Source organism: Galeopterus variegatus, unplaced genomic scaffold (genome assembly GCF_000696425.1).
Source record: "Galeopterus variegatus unplaced genomic scaffold, G_variegatus-3.0.2 Scaffold5473, whole genome shotgun sequence".
NCBI classification, from domain to species: domain Eukaryota; kingdom Metazoa; phylum Chordata; class Mammalia; order Dermoptera; family Cynocephalidae; genus Galeopterus; species Galeopterus variegatus.
The window spans coordinates 77,531-96,262 of record NW_007731584.1 but is presented as its reverse complement, the minus strand read 5'-3'; the positions used below and the strand labels follow the sequence as shown (position 1 = coordinate 96,262).

Below are 18,732 nucleotides of genomic sequence, written 5' to 3'. Positions count from 1 at the left end.
AGAAATGATAGCACAAATTGAGTTCCTGAGAATCCCTGTTCATGTGCCTGTGCTGAGTTTCAACTGATGGCTGAAGCTTTTTACTGGTAAGTGATTGTTAGAAGGCTGAGGTCATCAGGAGTCACTGATTCTGAGCAGAAGAAACTTTTCACTAAAGCAAGATTAGAGAAACTAAATACACAGGCTTAGCCATACAAAAATATGTGCTCTATCTCCTTGTAAGTTATGTTTTTAGAAAAATAAACATTAAAAATTGCTAATGGAGTAGACAGCTCCACATATGGTAAAGAGAATTTTAGGTGAACCTATCAAAATGGTACCATGAGAAGAGCAGTGAAGGGGGATCTGGGATGACAGCCAGTTCTACACTGGCTAGTTTTGTAGTTTCTCTGAGCCTTGGTTTCTTCATCAGAAAAGGAAGAGGCTGAACTTAGAGATTTTCAGTGGGTCCCTAAGTTAAATGAGAGCACAAATCTCTTTGTCAAAATTTAGCTAAATTGAGGGCCTACTGGTGTCTTCTAGGCATGTAGTGATGTGTGATACACATAGTCTTATTTTAACACAGAGAATTTGAAATGTGAATGTTATCTCCTTGCTACCGACAAATCTGGAGTTTGGGTACTTACTGGGTACTTAGTAAAAGGTCCTGTGTTTATGATAGTACCTGTTTTGAACCACTGTCAGCTAGCTGTGCACTTTGGAGAGTTACTCTTTTTTCTTTGAGAAATGGGGTGGCTCTGTGTGGAATCACCCACACCTCCTTGCTATCCTCGTGATTACTGAGATAGACACCAGGGCAAAGCTCATCAGGGTGACTGCAGCCTAGTGGTTAAGAACGTGGGCTCTGAAATGAGCCATTGTGGTTGCATCCGGTCTGACGCCTCCTTTGCTGTGTGACCTTGGGCACGTTATTTAACCTCTGTGCCTTGGCTTTTTCAAATGTGAAGTGGGGAAACAAATGACCCTCTCTCAGAGATAACAATGTAGAACATTTTGAACAAATATCTGATGCATAATAAAAGCCTGGTAAAGAAGAGCTAATCTTGCTTTATTACTGCGTCCTATGGAGAATGAATGTACAGCCTGGATCTTATCATAACTCTGTTGTGACCATCTGACAGGAGAATTGGAGAGGAAGAGTGGAAGGGGCTCCTAAAACCCCTGCTGTGAGCAGGAAAAATGGTGTTTAAACCACTCCTCAGAGATTGATGCTTATGCTACTCTTACAGCTCTTTAGGGAATAAAATTACCTCTCGCTTTCACTAGCCTAATGCAATGTCTGACAACTTCTCTCAGTCAGGAAGTTACTCCTTCTGCATGGCTTAATTACCTATTGTTGCGTTTCAATTTGGGGTGAGGGAAAGGATAGTGTGTCTGACTCTGAGATTATGGTTCTGCTGAAAAACTATGGGGATGGACACATTTACTGTCAGTGAATGGCTGCAGGGCTTGGTCACACACTGTGGAGATGCTGTGTCTTCCAGGCAGTGTCCTGCGGGTGCCAGGGGCTCTGTGTGTATCTGCAGGGCTGCTGGGATGGATGGCAGGGGAGGTGGCAGTTAGCGTAGACCTAAAACACTTGTCTTTGGACTACCACCCACGATGTAACCTGAGTATGTTTACTTTGTCTCTGTACTTGCTTGGGAGATTACACCAACAGAAAGGTTCTGCAAAAAAAAGCAAAATTTGAAAACCAAAAAGTCAGCATACGTCCGTCCCCAATGAGCCACATGACGTGGCCTGTCACTCATCAGCTGACTCCGTTGCTTCACATCTCTGCTCCTCTGTGCTGCCTGTCTGAAAGTGGCAGTGTGTGTGTGTGTGTGTGTGTGTATGTGCATGTGTGTGTGTTTGTGTCTGTTCCTTTGCTCACAGCAATGGTGTGTATGTGTGTGTGTGTATGTGCGTGTGTGTGTGTGTCTGTTCCTTTCCTCACAGCAATGGTGGGAGAAGGAGGATAAATGGGAAGATTTATGGGGAGAGAAACTTTATAAATCCAAGATATAATTATTATGAGACTGGAAAAAGCCTCCTTTAATGTGTGCAGGGCAATACTGTCAACCCAGCCTTATGGGAGTGGGCACCCTGGGAATTAATAGGGGGGGTTTCATCTCTAGCCTATATGATAGGGTGGCAGTGATTGAAGTCCAAAGTTGAGACAAGACCATTTGGCACACCCTGGCCTAGTGAAATAGGTTCAGAAAGATATTGACCAAATAAAGGAAGTGAATACAGATTGTGCACAGGAAGATTTATGCCTGCCAAGCACCTTGCAGCACTGGGCTTGCAAAGCCCTTCCTCCAAGTCCTGACCCAGTGGTTGTCAAGGTGTTCGTTCTCACCTGGCACTGTGTCCGCGCCTCTCACAGACAACTGAGTGGTGTCCTGATTTGTAAGGAATGCACTCTGAGGTGGTGGCCTTTGAGCACCAGAAAGCTCAGAAGGTAATTCCTCTGCCAGTTGACTCCAGGACATGGGCCTCAATTCCTTCCCTGGAACATTAGTAAGAACGGGGAGCATTGGTCAGGACTGTGTGATTCAGAGAAAGCTGTGGCCCAAAAAGTCATGTTCAAATGGTGAGATTTCTCCCCACACCCAGCAAATTCCTGATGGATGTAAATTTCCCTTTAGATTTGTCGCTGGTTTTCTCTGCAGGGCCAGTTAGTCAGCTGGAGACATTTAAGGTTATGCTGAGGACAGCCTTGATTATCTGTGATGTATGATGCTTGGTGCTTTACATAGTTACCTAACCTAATTCGTACAACCACGCTGGGCGGGTAAGTGCTGTCTTCTCCATTATACAGATGAGGAATCTGAGGTTTAGAAATTATAGGACTCACTGATAATTGGTGGAGCCAGTGTTAGACGCCACCTGTGATTGAATTTTAGAAATGAGACAGGAAGAAACTAGATGCCACCCCATGCTGCAGAAAAATAGCCTGAAACCAGCTTTACGTGTTGCCAATTTGCCTTAATGAATGAAGCCTCTCCCCTGTTTCTGGAACCAAAATTACACACACGTACACATACACACTCACAATTGCAAAGACTTCTTTCTTCCTCAAATTGTTTGCTAAGCCAGAAGCAACTGGATCACTTGAAATGATGCACTGGTCATCTAATTACATTTTTCTCTTGCCTTAAACACCAATCACAGCAGACTGTCCATTTGTGGCTGAACGATGCTTGCTATCAGTGCTTAAGACACCTGAATGAATAAGTTAACGAATGAGGAATGAGTGAGGGATGGTGGTAGCAGAAGGGGCAATGACTCCTTGCAGAAAAAGTGCACCACCTTCCCACGTCCACCTGCTGTCCTCTCTTCCCAGGGTGGCATGATTGCTCTGCTGCTGTCCATCCTGTGCCTGGTGATGATCCTGTACACTCGGCGGCGCTGGTGCAAACGCCGCCGGGTTCCCCAGCCCCAGAAGAGTGCCAGTGCCGAGGCAGCCAATGAGATTCACTACATTCCTTCTGTGCTGATTGGCGGGCATGGGCGGGAGAGTCTGCGCAATGCCCGCGTGCAGGGCCACAACTCCAGCGGCACCCTGAGCATCCGGGAAACACCCATCCTGGATGGCTACGAGTATGACATCACTGACCTACGCCACCACCTGCAGAGGGAGTGCATGAACGGGGGAGAGGACTTCGCCAGCCAGGTCACGCGCACACTCGACTCCCTCCAGGGCTGCAATGAGAAGGCGGGGATGGACCTCACACCAGGTAGGGATGGGAGAAAGACAAGGGACTGTTTGGTCCTTGTCTCAGGAAGCAGGGGAGTGGATAGGAACAGCCGTTTGTCCTGCATAGTGGGATGTGCCAGTGCCCTTCCCCAGGTGGCAAGAACAACCTGTTTCCTGAAATGATGAGAACTGTTTTCTAATATAGAAAATCAGAACAGTGTCAGTTGGATCCCTTTCCACTTCCACCATGCATTGGAAGCAGAAATAATTTTACATCCAGCAGAGGAGTGAGTTAGAGCCTTTTTAGTATGTTATGAGCAACCCTCTGGGAAATAAGGAAATAGCAAGAATAATCAACATGTGTGTGACTGTTTTGTATGTCGGACATTTGCACAGGCAATTTAATTGTACATTGAAATGGAGGGGACAGTGTTAACTGTTATTTTCTATGACTCCTGAGACTTGGGCCTGGGGTGTTTTAGTTGTGCTATCTAACCCATGCCTCAGTGGTCTCTACATGGGATGCACTTCTTCAAAGGGAATGCAGGAATGCAATATTATTATCAGACCTCAGATGCTTTGTGTATCTATAGAGATACTAGGTAGAAAAGACCTAGAACTAATTCAGCTAAACAAGATCAGGGTCAAAACATGTAGAGAAGGAAGGGCTATATTTTTCTTTTATAGAAGCCTACCTGTCTCTCTTTCAAAGCTCTCTGAATGAGCAAATCCCCATAGATAAACCCTTGACAATGATCCTTCAAGGAAATGTCTAATTATCTTTAAGAAAGATAAATTTGGTACTGAATGTCACTTAAGATACGTGGACTTTCAGTGGGGCTTGAAAAAGTAGAATCACACTGAGGTTTCCATTCTGCTTATTAACTGGAAGAGATTGTATATGAATAGCCAATTTCTAATAAGATTTAAAGTCTGGAAATTCCTTGAGAAAAGAAGGGACATGTCTTCAACATCTCTCATAGTCCCCATAACACCTGGCATAGAGCTAAGCCCATCAAGTAGACATATGGTACTCAGGGATTATAAACTCAAATGCCCTTAGAGGGCAGACAGATAACACAAATATGTGATGTAGCTGGAAGCCAGACAATAGGGAAAGGTGTAGACTGTGATGAAAGAGAGAGCACATGTTCTGCCTGAATAGACACAAATTTAAATCCTATTAAAACCCTGCGCTGACCAAAAGAAAGAACGCTGCAGTCTGTATTTAGCCAAAGGGTCAGAAGCAGTAACCTTATCAATATGGAATTAGTTGAATTGGATTTTCAGTTCTAATCTCCTTACTTCATTCCTTCTCCCATAAATTTGTAGTCCCCTAGAAATCAAATAGGAGTATTTCGGTCTCTGCCAATCTCTCAATTTGCAGGTTCCTTATTTCAGTTCTGTGAAACCCCATCTACTCAGTCCGTGCACATTTTCCTGCTCTCACTTTCTTTTGGCTTTTTCTCTTAAAGTTTTTGCCTCAACTTTTCCTTACACAGGAAGTGACAATGCCAAGCTGTCCCTGATGAACAAGTATAAAGATAACATCATTGCCACCAGCCCCGTGGACTCCAACCACCAGCAGGCCACCCTGCTCTCTCACACCTCCAGTAGCCAGAGAAAGCGGATCAACAACAAAGCAAGAGGTATCCACGACTGATGTTAGGGCTTGCAGGTGGATTCCTCATTCTCCCACCCACGCTCTGATGTGTGGCGAGAGGGGGCAAGCACTGGCACAGTCTTCCCGGAGGCCAGTTAAATGCTACTTACCAAAAAAATTTAAATGTGCAAACCTTTGACCAAGTAATTTCACCAACAAAGATCTATCCTTAGGAAATAATTGGACAAGTGTGCAAAGATGTGTGTAAAAGGCTGTTCATCACAACGTTGTTTAAATGAGTGAAAAATTGAAAATAGCTTAACTGTCCATCAACAGGGAATTGGTTAACTACCTTCACATCTGTCTACTGTCTGGTGGCTTACCATGCAGCCATTTACAATGATAATATAAATCTACATTTGTTAATATGGAAAGTTGCCCACCCATCTATTAAATGGAAAAAAAATGAGGTTATAAAACAGAAGGTAGAGCATAATGTCATTTTTAAAAGGGGATTAAAAAACCTTTACCTATTTCTGTATCAAAAAAATGACAGGGAATATATACATCACGTGTTAACAGAGTTTTTTCTGATTTAGAGAATTTAGAGGACATCAGGGTTGTTCCCTTTATACATTTTGGTGTATTTTCTTTATTCTCTTCTGTCTTTATGCATTAAATATATGTTAATTCAAGAGCCATAAACAAACACAAAAATATAATATCCTATGCCCCTGAAGACATAATTTCAGTCTCATGTCAACCAGAATCATGCCTGTAATGAGGGAAATTTCCTGTTCTTTCTTTTCCACCCATCTTCCCTGGAGGTCCTCTGTGGCAGGTAGGTGCCAGAAATGGCCCTAGTAGGTGGGAGCGTGGGCTGGGTGCGGGGTAGGGCACTGGTGATTGTTGTCATAAAGGTCTACTTTTCCAACAAATCTGTGTATCAGGAAGCCCAGTCCCCATAGCTTCTTTTCTCAGATTGGCAGTCAACCCACTCTTATTTTTATCGATTTTTCTCTTGAATTTGCCCAGTGATTTGATGTCACAAAGACAAAACTGAAAGTGTTGTCTTTGTTGTGGTCCTTTTCATTACAGCTGGTTCCGCCTTCTTGAACCCTGAAGGAGATTCTGGCACAGAGGCAGAAAACGACCCCCAGCTGACCTTTTACACGGATCCCTCCCGGAGCCGGAGGCGCAGTAGAGGTAGGAAGGGTGGAGGCGGTGAAGGGTGGAAGGTGGTAAAGGGGGTTGGGGGCAGGGAAAGGCAGGGGGAAGGCCGGGAGCTGCAGAGGCTTCAGGTTGGGTTAGGGGCTCTGCGGACCATAGGCCAGTTCCTGCAGGAAGAATTCTTGGAACATGACTGTTGTTTCCTCCTAAGGAAGAAAGAAGAGCCTAGAGTGGAAAACTTCAGAGAATCATCTCTCCCAGATAATGGCACTCTCAAACAAGTTTCCAAGTTGTTTGAAAGGCTATTTCTTGGTCAGAAGACTCTCAATTCCTTCTGGAAGCCTCAGGAGTCCTATTTTGCTGTTTAGACAAAGGAAATAAAGTTGATAAAGTGTGCTATATGTGAAAGAATGGACAGTATATGTACCCTTTGCTTACTCAGCCACATTGGCCTTGGGGTTGAGCTAGGCAGGGGCGGGAGGGGGGACGGTAGTTGAGGAATGATCTATGACCTATAAAACGTGTGTAATGGTCTTTGACCTTTAAGCCCCTACCCAGTAGAATCACAGGACCCTCAGCCTCCAAGTCCCCTCCTTTCTCCTGGCAGGGTTCAGGTGGCCAATTCATTCTCCTCGGCATTGATAGAATTGTCCTTGCAGGTAGCCACTCCTGCCTCTGTGTGCCAGTCCACCCTGATGTGTAGTGGCTTTGGGTGTGAAGATTGCAGCTATAGCTGCCACTGCCTATGACTTTGCTGGAATCATCCTCATCACTGAAGGAGTTCTGTGTTCAAGCACCAATTGGCTTTGCCATTTACTTGCTGTGTGATATTGGATAAGGACATCAACTTCTCTGAACCATAATTTCCTCACATATTAGATGGGTTAACAATACCTTGTGCATAGGGCTACTATTAGAATTAAATTATATTAAAATTGCTTTTGCGGGGTGACTGCTAAAGCACTATGAAATCCCTATTGTTGTTGCTGTTAGAATTCCCCATAGCTCAGCTTCAGACTTCTACAGGGCTCCATCTTAAAGAATTTTGGACAGTCCCCTTGAGAAACGATGGAGGATGTATGAGTGGCATTGCCTTATGCTATATGCAATAGCATTTCCCTGAACCGAGTGTCAGCCAATGTTCCCCGGAAGACATTTGGCTCTCTCCTGCCTCCACTTGAGCTCTCTTTATAACAAGGGCATTCTTCCCAAAGATTGGAAGAAGCCATTTTAATTCTAAATTCCAGTGTCTGTAGGCTTCACTGCTATCAGTATAAAAGTTCTTCCTGCCATTTTTCTCAAGATTAATGGGGCTCTGAGCAGCCTAAAGTCTGATGTCCCTGTTTCCCTAAGATGAGAATGTGGATTAGGGTCTCCCCCTCTCTCTTGACCCTCGTTATATAATTTTCGACAGCAAATACTCAACCTAAGTCCACCCAATCCAGGCTTGATCAAAGCAAGGTGTGCTCTGCTTTAATAAAATCTTGTTTAAGGAAATCCATGGTAATGAATTAGAATGAGTTTCTTTATAGTGCAAAACTGTTCCTTTTAAATATCAAGCTCTCCTACTGCATCAACTGTTTATTGCTATTAACTACCCTGTAAGCTTCTTAGGGGTGGGGCATGCCCAATTTATTTTTCCAAAGTGCCTAGTGAAGGATTTTGCCCATAATAGATGCTTGTTAGTGTTTGTTGAATTGAACTGGATACATCAATCAGATCAGCAAAAACATTTTAGAAACCACCTGCTGTGGGTCAGGCTTTGTGATAGGCAATAGAAACATTAAGAATGTGGCACAGTGGTAAGCCTTCATTTAATAATAAAAATAAGTAAAGTGAGTACTCAAAATAGAGAATAGTTAATTCCACCTGGCAGCAATAAGAGGCAAAAAAAAAAAAAGAGAGAAAATATTTAGAATTAGAACTGGGTTATGTTCGTACACAATGCATAGGATTTCCTGAAAGAAGAAGTCTAGGGTAAGGGCATTTCAGTAGAGGAAAATAGCACCAAAAGAGCCTTAAAGGCACAAAAGAATGTGGTATTTTCAGGGCAGTAAAAGCAGTTTAGTATGGCAGCTGTCACCTGGGATGTACACATATTAGCACGTCAGGGAGGGTAGGCATAAGGCTGGAGAACAGGATGGTCACCAAAGGGCCATACACATGCCATGTTACTGAGTTTGCACCTGCTTCTGTGGGTCATAAGGAACTGCTGGAAGTTTTGAAGCCAGGGAGAGATGCTGGATTATGGGTCGATGATGCAGAAGGAACACAGAGACAGGAACATCAGTAGCAAGTTACTGTGATCACATGAGAGCCGTGGCAAGTGCCTGTAAATCATGACCACACTGAGTGATAAAAGCTGTAACAGCAGGGTGCAAAGAGGGCTTGGAGAACACTGAGGAAGGAGTGAGAATCCATTTTTAAAGATTGCAGGGAAATGTTTACAGGGAGATGTGGTTGGAGCTGAGACTTGAAGAGTAGGTGTATACCAGGCTGACAAGGTGACAAAATGGCCTTCTGTGGAGGAGGAAATAATATGTGCAAAGTCACTGAGACATAAACGATGATGGTGTAGTCAGGGAGCAGCAAACAGTTTACTAGAATGAAGCTCAGGATGAAAGTTTGTGGGTTGCTTAGGAAATAAGGTTGGAAATCAGCAGAAGCCGGAAAGTACACAGCCTTGTTTGCAAGGAACTTGGACCTGGCAGTTCAACTGGAGTCACTGAAACTTTTAAAGAGCATTGCTCTGGTCCACAGATGGCTACTGCCGTGGCCCAGTTGTGAGATGATAGCAGTAAGTAGGGATGGAGAGAATGAAGGCCAGAGAAATTTTGGACACAAAATGCAAAAAAACATTTAATGGCATTGGTGGTGGGGAGGGTGTGGCTTGTGAACAAGAGGGAAGAGTTAGACATGATGGAGTTTTTTGACTTGAGAAACCAATTAGATGGCAGTGCCATTCGCTGGGCAGTGGCAATGGGAGGGGGAGCAGGATTTGAGAGAAAGCGGCAGTCTGGTTTGGGAGATGTAGCATTTGAGAGCCTGAGGATGTTCAGGTGGTGGATCTGCTGCTGAGGCCTGGGCTGGGCTGGAGATGTGTAAGTGTGGGAAAGTAGACTCCATTAGAAAAAGATGCCAACATGAATAGAATATCTCCAGGTAGCAAGGACAGAGGATTCAGAGGCTACCTGCCACCCTTGAGTCTCTCCCCCAACTGCTGCCAACACAGCCACTCAGGGAACCTGCTCCCATGGTGCAGCCATGGACCAAACCCTCATCCTGAGACCAGCAGCTCCAAAGGCTCCACTGGGCCCAAAGACCAAATAGTGCATTGTCCTTGTGGCTGTGGCCTCAGCTGGCCCTGGGTTTTGATCCCAGCTCCATTCTTAGCAGCTGCCTGGCCTAGGCATGCACGAAAGCTCATCTAACCCTCTGTCCCTCTGCAGGAGTGGCCTCAGAAGAGTGTAGTCACCATTCAGTGATATGAGCCATGTAAAACCCCAAGCACTGGTGCCTGACATGAAACTACCACTTCATAGGTGTTATCAGTATGACGTTCATCTCTGAGACTTATTTTCCTCATCTGTAAAATGGGTAGTTAGTGAACAGGCTCATTGGCTTATTGTAAGAAAGCAAATATTAAAAAAATAAAACAATGTATATAAAGCACTTAGCACAGTGTCTGCCATAATGGATGCCTTTTATGACTATCAGTAATAAATATTAACACAGAACATAAGAAAATTCCAAAAGAACCTCACATTTTGTTACCTTGCTTTCTTACTTTCCCACATCTGTTCTGCCTCCGTATGAAGGTCCCTCTACTTACTACCATTTTATCCTCTGCACCAAGATAAACAAACAAAAAAATCCCAACATACAAAAAATGTAAAAACCAACCAAACAAAAAACACCCAAAATCTGGAAACAAACCAAATAAACAACCCTTCCTCCCTACCCATGTCCCCACCCTGGGCATGTTTCCTATTGCCCAGCAACAATGATTTCCTACAGTGACTTCAGGACCGTGAGGAGGTTTCTGGTGCGACAACATCATCTACTCACACAGAGCGGACTTTCCTCATTTTCCTTATTTCAGGCCACATGGTAGGACTCCTGCGCATAGAGCGAGCACAAGCTCTGGGAGCTCAGAGAAGCAAGAGAGAGAGGATGCCCCTCTGATTTCTCTTGTGAACCTGGCTGAAGATGAGTGACAGTGGTCAACTGACCATTGTTGACCTCAAGGGTCACCATTTGGCCAAGCCCCTTCTGTCTCCAACCGATGACCACGTGTCCGTGAGAATGAAGGTCTCTGAGATGATTCAGCCAGAGACATTCCCACTAGGGGCTAGGTTTGCCTCCCTTGTTTGCCAGGTTGGGCAGCAAAAGGCCAAGTTGGACTCTCAATGCCCATATTTTTACCATGGTGTGTCTTGCTTTTGTCTTGCTTTCAGTGGGTTCTCCCCGAAGTCCTGTGAATAAGACCACCTTGACCCTGATCAGTGTCACCAGCTGTGTGATCGGCCTCGTGTGCTCGTCCCACGTCAGCTGCCCTCTTGTTGTCAAGATCACCCTGCACGTTCCTGAGCACCTGATTGCCGATGGTGAGCCCATTCTTCTGAGGATGCCACCTCCTCCCCCAAAGAGGAAGGTTATCAGGTTGGGCAATGGATAGAGAAGCCAGGGGTCACTGGCTGCTATTACTATAGTGGGGGAAAAACTAAGCCCAAATAAATAAGGTTTAGGACAAGATTGGATTGCTCACAGATGAACTCAGACAGCAGGTTAAAAAACAAACAAAAAAACCTGAACAGATTACTTCTTCTCTGTTCCCACTCCCATTTTTTGTTTGTTTATAATTAAGCCCCTGCCTTTGTAGAGAAATGCAGGGTATACTGGCTACAGGTAGGTAAACACAAAGATTCTCTTACCTTTGAGAAGGGAAAAGCTAAGTAGAGTAAAAGCGGTGTTTAAGGATTAGCCGTGCTTTGGTTTGGTAGGCCCGGGTGAAAAATTTCTAATTGCAGTAACTTGCTATAAGCTTGGAACTCATGGCAATAATTTACTTTCATCCAGGGGGACCCTAATATAATGAAGGAGTAATGTAGGTTCTGAGAGTCCCTGAATCATTTAAGCCCAGAGCACCTAATTGACTTGTTAATGTCTGTTCTCTCGGTTGCTGTCAGGCTGAGAACAGGTGGGACTGTTTGTGGTGTTAGAGGGCCTGCTATTTCACGGCAAGTGAAGATAGGCAGCAGGTCCCTGTCCCTTGGACTAGCGCCAGTGCCTGTGGCTGGGTCTGATGGAGCCGTGCCACAGCCATCACAGAGCAGCTCTGTCCCTGGATCCCTTGGGAACACCCAAATAGAAATGGGACATGGCAAGGCAGTGGGGGCAAGGCTGGCGGGCCTAATGTCCCCAGCCTGACTGCAGTCCAAGTGATTGCCAAGCCTCCATCTGCTGATCCCTTGCTCTGGGGCTCATGACAGGCTAGGGCTAGGCCTGGGGGGAATAACGATCTCCGATTGGGACTAATCCTTGGAGTGGGATTCACTCCATCTTCAGTGGCTTATGCTCGTGTTGTGTATGTACACACAGCCTTGCTTCCTCTCTCGCCCTGCAGGCAGCCGCTTCATCTTGCTGGAAGGGAGCCAGCTGGATGCCAGTGACTGGCTGAACCCTGCCCAAGTGGTTCTCTTCTCTCAGCAGAACTCCAGTGGGCCCTGGGCCATGGATCTCTGTGCCCGGCGGCTTCTGGACCCCTGCGAACACCAATGTGACCCCGAAACTGGTAGGCAGGAGCAACGGGAAGCGGGTAACTGTCAGAGAGATCATGCCTCTTGCAATCACTCCCGTGAAACTCAGACCATCCCTCTAGCTCCACTGTCTCACTGTCATCGCGAGCCTTGACCTGCAAGCAGCCAGCATGTGGTTGGACCGCTGAGCACAGGGCTAAAAATGTGCATACGTGTTTTGGTAGAAGCTTTGGAAGGATCCTCACGATAGCCCCAAGCCAGAAAGACCAGTTTAGGATGATCTTGCCTGCCACTTTGTCATCCAGTCAGGGGATATTTAGCTACCAGGGCTAGACATTTTATGATTATAAAATTAAAGCACGTTTACTGTAGAAAATTTGAAAAATTCAGAAAACCTTATAGAAGAGAATAATAATCTATATTTCTATCACCTAGATAAATCACTGTTAAATTTTTAATGTTCTCCTTTCCAATCTTTTTACTATGCATGATTTTTAGAGGCTTCCTAAAAGCACACTAAGTCTAGTAGAGTCTCTCTGCTTTTTTCACTTAACATTCCATCATGAGAATTTTCCAGAATCACTACATAATATTTAATAACATAATTTTAATGGCCATTTGATATTTCATTGTATGTCTGTCTCATAGCTCATTTAAACAGTCCCTTTGATATTTAGGATGCTTTAAATTGTTAATTTTTATAAATACTATTAAAGTGAACATCTTTACCTATAAATGCAAGGCACAATGAAGGTTATTTTCTTCAGATAAATCTTAGAGATTATTAGGTCAATGAGTGTAGACATCCTTGTCTATCAAACAGATTAAAGTCTATTTAAAAGACTTCATAGTCTTTTACACTATCAAATGGGGCTGGGGCTTCTCTGACTGAGGGTCCATATTCAGGCATGGCATGAATTAGAGCAGTCACAGAGCACCTTGAACTCCAACATATCTGGGAGTACAGATCTCTTACTACAGGTTGCTTTGCACCTTCATTGCAGAAGGGGTTCATCTACAGCAGTCTTTCAAAGACCTGTTTCCGGTAGGTCGAGTACTGCAGATACATTCTTTCCAGAGAAGTAGTATGATGCCTTAGAGCAAAGGAAAGAGATAAAGTGATATCTAAGATCCCTAAGCGTAATATTGCTGGAGTCACAGGCCAGCTCCTTAAGCTCTGCTCAAGTACAGCCCCCCACTATACACACACACATGCACACACACACACAGGCACACAGATGCATGCTCTTCAGGCCCTGAGGTGGAAGGATTTCACTAGAGGTTGTCTAGCCCTTATAATTCATTACTAAATCTCTCTGAAGAGTAACAGGTAACTGTAACATCTAAAGTTCACCTTCTTAGGTCTTAAAGTTGTTTTACGTGGGCCCATCACAGAGATTCCAGGCCCCATATGGAGGAGAAAATACAACATTTTAAACATCTGATGTCTAAGACTGTGCTGACTTGCTGCTCCTCCCACGCTGTCAGGCAAACACCAAACCAAACAGATGGGCTGTGTGTGTACCATGCCCAAAACCTAGTGTGCTTGGGAGAAAATAAAAAGAGCTCATCTCAGAGGTGGGGCCTTTCCATGCAACTGAGCTAGTCTCTGGTACCCTAGTTCTCCAGCTGGTTTGGATTAGGAGGATTTGGGACAATCTTAGCTGTTAAATGACTTCTGAGAGAAGCATGATTACCAGAGGTTCTTGGATGCTTCTATTTGGGTTTGAAAGAACAGGAAGCACTTTCAATCACATATGGAAAGAAGGGGTTGATGTTTTGCTTGGAGGGGTCTTAGAGATAAACTGCCTCTTTTCTTTAGATCAACATTTGAATTCCTTGAGAAGCTATATGACTTGCCAGTAGTCCCACAGCTCCCTAAAGCAGAGTCTATGTTTCATCTATCATGAAATTTGAGCAGAGGTGGGATTATAAAAGGTTGCTTCATTTCCTCAAACATGTCAGTTCCAACATATATGTCATTCAAAACTGTTTAAGCAGCAACCATTACTGAGCATTACTGTTCCATGTGCCAGAAAGCTGCTCATCTATAGCAAAGTCTTTTCATCAACTCTTCAGTCCTTTCCAGATATTTCATTTCTAATTCTTGCTGAAAGTGACTTTGGCCATTACTGAGCATTACTGTTCCATGTGCCAGAAAGCTGCTCATCTATAGCAAAGTCTTTTCCTCAACTCTTCAGTCCTTTCCAGATATTTCATTTCTAATTCTTGCTGAAAGTGACTTTGAGAAGCCCTTCCCCTACTGATGGCTTCTCAGTATCTGTGACAACTAATGCATTTCCAAGTGGACAGTCTTGGAGGCAGACTAAAAATAAGAACCCAAACCTCACAACAGAACCAAGGTACAACATCTTCATTTGGGTAACAGCTGAGAAATGATGCTGCAAAGACTTTTGTTTTCATTAGTGCTGGAATTGGAAAGCCCCCTCCTGTCCTGCTTCTTTCTGCACAAGGGATGATGTGGTCATCCCACACACTCATCAGTAAGAAACTTTATCGCCTCCTACACTCCATCCTAGAGCCTTTCTCCAAAGAGCTAAGAGTGGGAATTGGCTTCAAGTCAAGTAAACGTTATTTTTGCAATCCTCTAGCTAGCTTACTTGGAAATGTCATAGTGTTGGGACATGTGCTTTCCCAGCCATGTTGAGGGGTCTGCCCATACGAATGCGCGGAGCTGTACAAGTGCACTTGTATACTTTTCACACACAAACACACACACAAACACACAAACAGATGCTCAGTCACTGCACAGGAGCTGCCTCTCATGCCTGGAGCTCTTCTCAGGCATCCTTTCTAAAAGCACCCCAAGACTAAGCATGTGTTTACCCATCATCTGCACAGTGCTCCAGAATACCAGGTGTGGGAGACAGAATAATGGACTCCTAAAGATGTCCACACCCTAATCCCCAGAACCTGTGAATGTGCTATGTTACTTTGCAAAAGAGAATTAAAGTTGCACATGGAATGAAGGTTACTAAATAACTGGCTTTAAAATAGTACATTATCCTAGATGATCTGGGTATTCCCAGTGTAATCACAGGGGACCTTAAAAGTGGAAGAGGAAGGCAGAAGAGGAAGTCAGACTGATGTGGTATGAGAAGGACTCAACCAGCCATTGCAGGCATTGAAGATGAAGGAAGAGGACATGAGCCAAAGAACTTGGGCAGCCTCTAGAAGATGGAAAAGGCATGAAAACAGCACCTCTAGTGCCTCCAGAAAGGAACACAGCCCTGTAGACACCTTGACTTTAGCCCAGTGAAACCCATGTCAGACTTCTGGCCTAAATAAACATAAATTTATTATGTTGTTTTAAACCACTAAGTTTGTGGTGATGTTCTTACTGCGGCAATAAAAAACTAATACACCAAGGAAGGAGAGATGAGACAAAGAGAAAGAGCAAGCATTGCTGGTTCCCCTCTTCATATCCCCTAGCCCAATTTATAGACCTTCTAAAGATATGTTAGAAATGTATGGAAGAAATGGGGCTGGAGGAAACTTGCTGCTCTGGTTTCCATTCCAGCCTCTCTCTACATTTACATTCTACCAACCTGCTCTCTGGGAGGGCTGTAATATTCCTGAGCTCTTAGCCTAGTGCCTAGAATATAGTAAGCACTGGCAAATGTTTTCTAATCATCAAGCAGCCTCAGATTTTCTGATTTGAATTTGGGTGTACCTGAGAAATGGTAGGCCTGTGCCCCCCATGGTTTGTCTGCTGTTTCCAATCTTCTGTGGAGCACTGTGACCCTCTTCTAACACTTCTCAACCTGGGATAACTTGTGTTTCTAGTATTTGGTTGTTCATCAGCTCAGATCGCATGTGGATTAGGTTCAGCCCGCTGACAACTTCCGAAAATATACTGTGTTGCATCTCCACATTGCCCTTCCAAGTTGGGGGAAACAAGTAGGAAATGCACAGGAAAATGATTTTCAGTAACAATAGGGATAGGTAATGTTTATTGAGAGCTCACTCTGTGTCAAGGACAGTGAATTATGTAAGCACTTGAATTATGTAATTGAAGCTTCACAATAAGGATATGATGTAGATGGTATTTTTAATGCCCATTTTATGGATATGTTGGCTAGGTCCCTTGCCTAGTGAAGGCCTAGCCACACTGCAACTCCGGCTGCCCGACTCCGTAACTCACCCTCCTGGTGGTTATGCAATCCTGCTCTCACAGCTCCTGCTGCAGGAAGGGAACCAGGGGGAAGGCTTAGAATTGTTCTGCTCCTGAGTGGCCTCAGCAGAGTGCCAACCCTCTGAAGAAACCCTTTGCCAACTGCACACTAACATTCTCTCCCAGATCCTCCCAGGTTTGTAATCCTAGGCGTGTCTCTGGTCAAGGTGGGCCAACAGCAAAGCATTAAGGGCTTAGTGTCCAACCAGATCCAGCCAGAGGCTGACTTTTCCTGCACTTTCTAAGGGTTTTTGTTGTGGTTATATGTTTGTTTGCTTATTTGTTTTTGTTTTGTTTTTTGATGGAAACACAGACTACCTGGTTTCAGCGACTTTTCTCTCCACTCTCTTCCCATATGGGCAGCTGCGGAGGCTTCACACACCTGCTTAATTTTACAATCCCCATCAATCCTGGCCTCAGACCCTCATTGCCATTTTCAAAATATGTATCTTTTATGGTTCTGCAAGGAGTGCAGGCTTCCAAGCTAAATCAAGTTTCAATCTCCATCCAAGAGGAATCCCTCCTGCCCCAGGTCTTTCTATAGGCCAGTCCCAACCTCGGAGAAACTTGTAAACCTGGTGAGGGGTGTTGGACCGGGTTTCCAGACTCACTCCAGTCCTATACCCTTTTGCTTGCTATGAACTTCTGCCTCTCTCTCTAACTTTTCCTGGGTTTTGTGAACCTAATTTGGCAGGATAGCTCCATTCCTATTTTATTCTGGCCCCCTGGATAGCCCACTCATTCCAGACCAATGGAAGCACCTTCCTTCAGGATATACTTTTGACATGTTTCACTCTGTCTCCCCTTCTAGAGTTGTGTGGGGCTCTTTGACCTTGGGCAATCAGATACCACCCGAATCCAGGTGCCTTGCAAAGACTTCCCTTTTTAGACAAAGCACACCCAATTCCATCTAATAAAAGCCAACCACCACCTGAAGCATAGAAGGGACTCAGGCATCTGGCCTGGATCTGTGTTTGCCTCTTGAAGAACATGGGGTGAGCCCAGTCATGTCTGAGGAGCCCTAGCTTCAAGGTCATTCTTTAATCCCTGGAATGAGACTTGCACCTCAGTCATTCAGCTGTAGAATGGGAAAGGCACTGGCCCCCATACAAGGCACCAGAAGGCATTTGCCCTTAGAGTACCAAGTACAAATCAAGTGTAGCCAGCCCCAGACCCTGCACTGACCACCTCTCCGTGGCGGTCCTCTCTGGCAGTGTGGTTGCCTGAGCGCCTCCTGCAGGACACACCCTATGCTGGCTGGGCACTTCTCCGTGGCCATGACATGTCTCTTTGTTGGATTCCTATGTAAACCACCACAGAGTCAGCGCCTCATGTGTTTCCCGCCATCTGTCATAGCAGATGCGGAGACTGTAACACTTCTAGCTTAGGAGGGCATCCAACACCCTTGTGGGGTCTTTAAAATTCACAGCTAACAGTCGGAGCCTGCGCTTGCACGAACCCCTGTTAAAGTCAAGATTTAGCAGTTGGTTGCCATAGCAACTTTCCTCATCAAGTCTGAACTCCTCTCAATGTAGATGGCCAAACTGGTCTTGGGAAGGAATACAGAGGAGGGAAGTTTGGTGGGTTCCAGAAATGAAGATCTTTTGAGGGGCAAATTTTGGATATCCTCAAACTCTAGCCTGATATGTTTGGAAATGTCTCTGTTGTTGGGACTTTGGGCTGCATGTGCCATTATATGGAGGAAGGCTTTATGTGTTCTCGGCAGTGTGCCCCACGTAGTAATGAATGATGGAAACCTCATAAGGAGATAATGACTGTGAAGGCAATTTGAGAAGGTAAATGTGCTACACAAATGGTAGGTATTGCCGTCATTAGAAAATAAGGCTCTGCTTGAACTCTGAGTTGTTACTGCGTTTATTTTTACATATTTCGTGATAACTAGATATCAAATGTGGAAGAAAACTCCCTTTTTAGTCAATCCTTAATTCTAGGCAAGGCATCCAGCCAAGAGCATTATAAGAGTCAGAATGGTGGTCCTGAGAACCTCCTGAGATTACTTCCTGGTTTTTAAATATCATACCCATGGCCAATTGTCCACAAGGACAATCAGGCGAGTATCATTCTCTAAGGGACATGTTTGTATTTGAGCCCTTGACACATTAATTGATTTAGATATCTGCATCCTGAGGGAAGGGAGTTTATCTGTAAATTTAGGGAAAACTCTTTAATTAATTAATTTATTTTCCATTACACGGTATTTGTCAAAGGTCTGCTCATGTGGGGATAAACTAATCTTGCTCCTTCCCTGTGTAGCTTATGGTCTAGGGCCCATGTTTTCTTTGGAATTGAGAAAGTATCAAGC

General features: G+C 44.6%; 1 protein-coding gene across 1 annotated transcript in view; it reads left to right on the top strand.

Moving 5' to 3' along the window:
- Positions 1 to 18,732, top strand: part of LOC103604914 (astrotactin-1) — a gene marked incomplete at both ends in the record, with an annotated part of 119,238 nt that overhangs the window by 24,401 nt on the left and 76,105 nt on the right. The window contains 5 exons of the mRNA XM_008589490.1: positions 3,329 to 3,722; positions 5,185 to 5,331; positions 6,384 to 6,491; positions 10,913 to 11,062; positions 12,082 to 12,249. Of these exons, the coding sequence (XP_008587712.1) occupies positions 3,329 to 3,722; positions 5,185 to 5,331; positions 6,384 to 6,491; positions 10,913 to 11,062; positions 12,082 to 12,249 (967 nt within the window). The remainder of the gene's footprint in view (positions 1 to 3,328; positions 3,723 to 5,184; positions 5,332 to 6,383; positions 6,492 to 10,912; positions 11,063 to 12,081; positions 12,250 to 18,732) is intronic.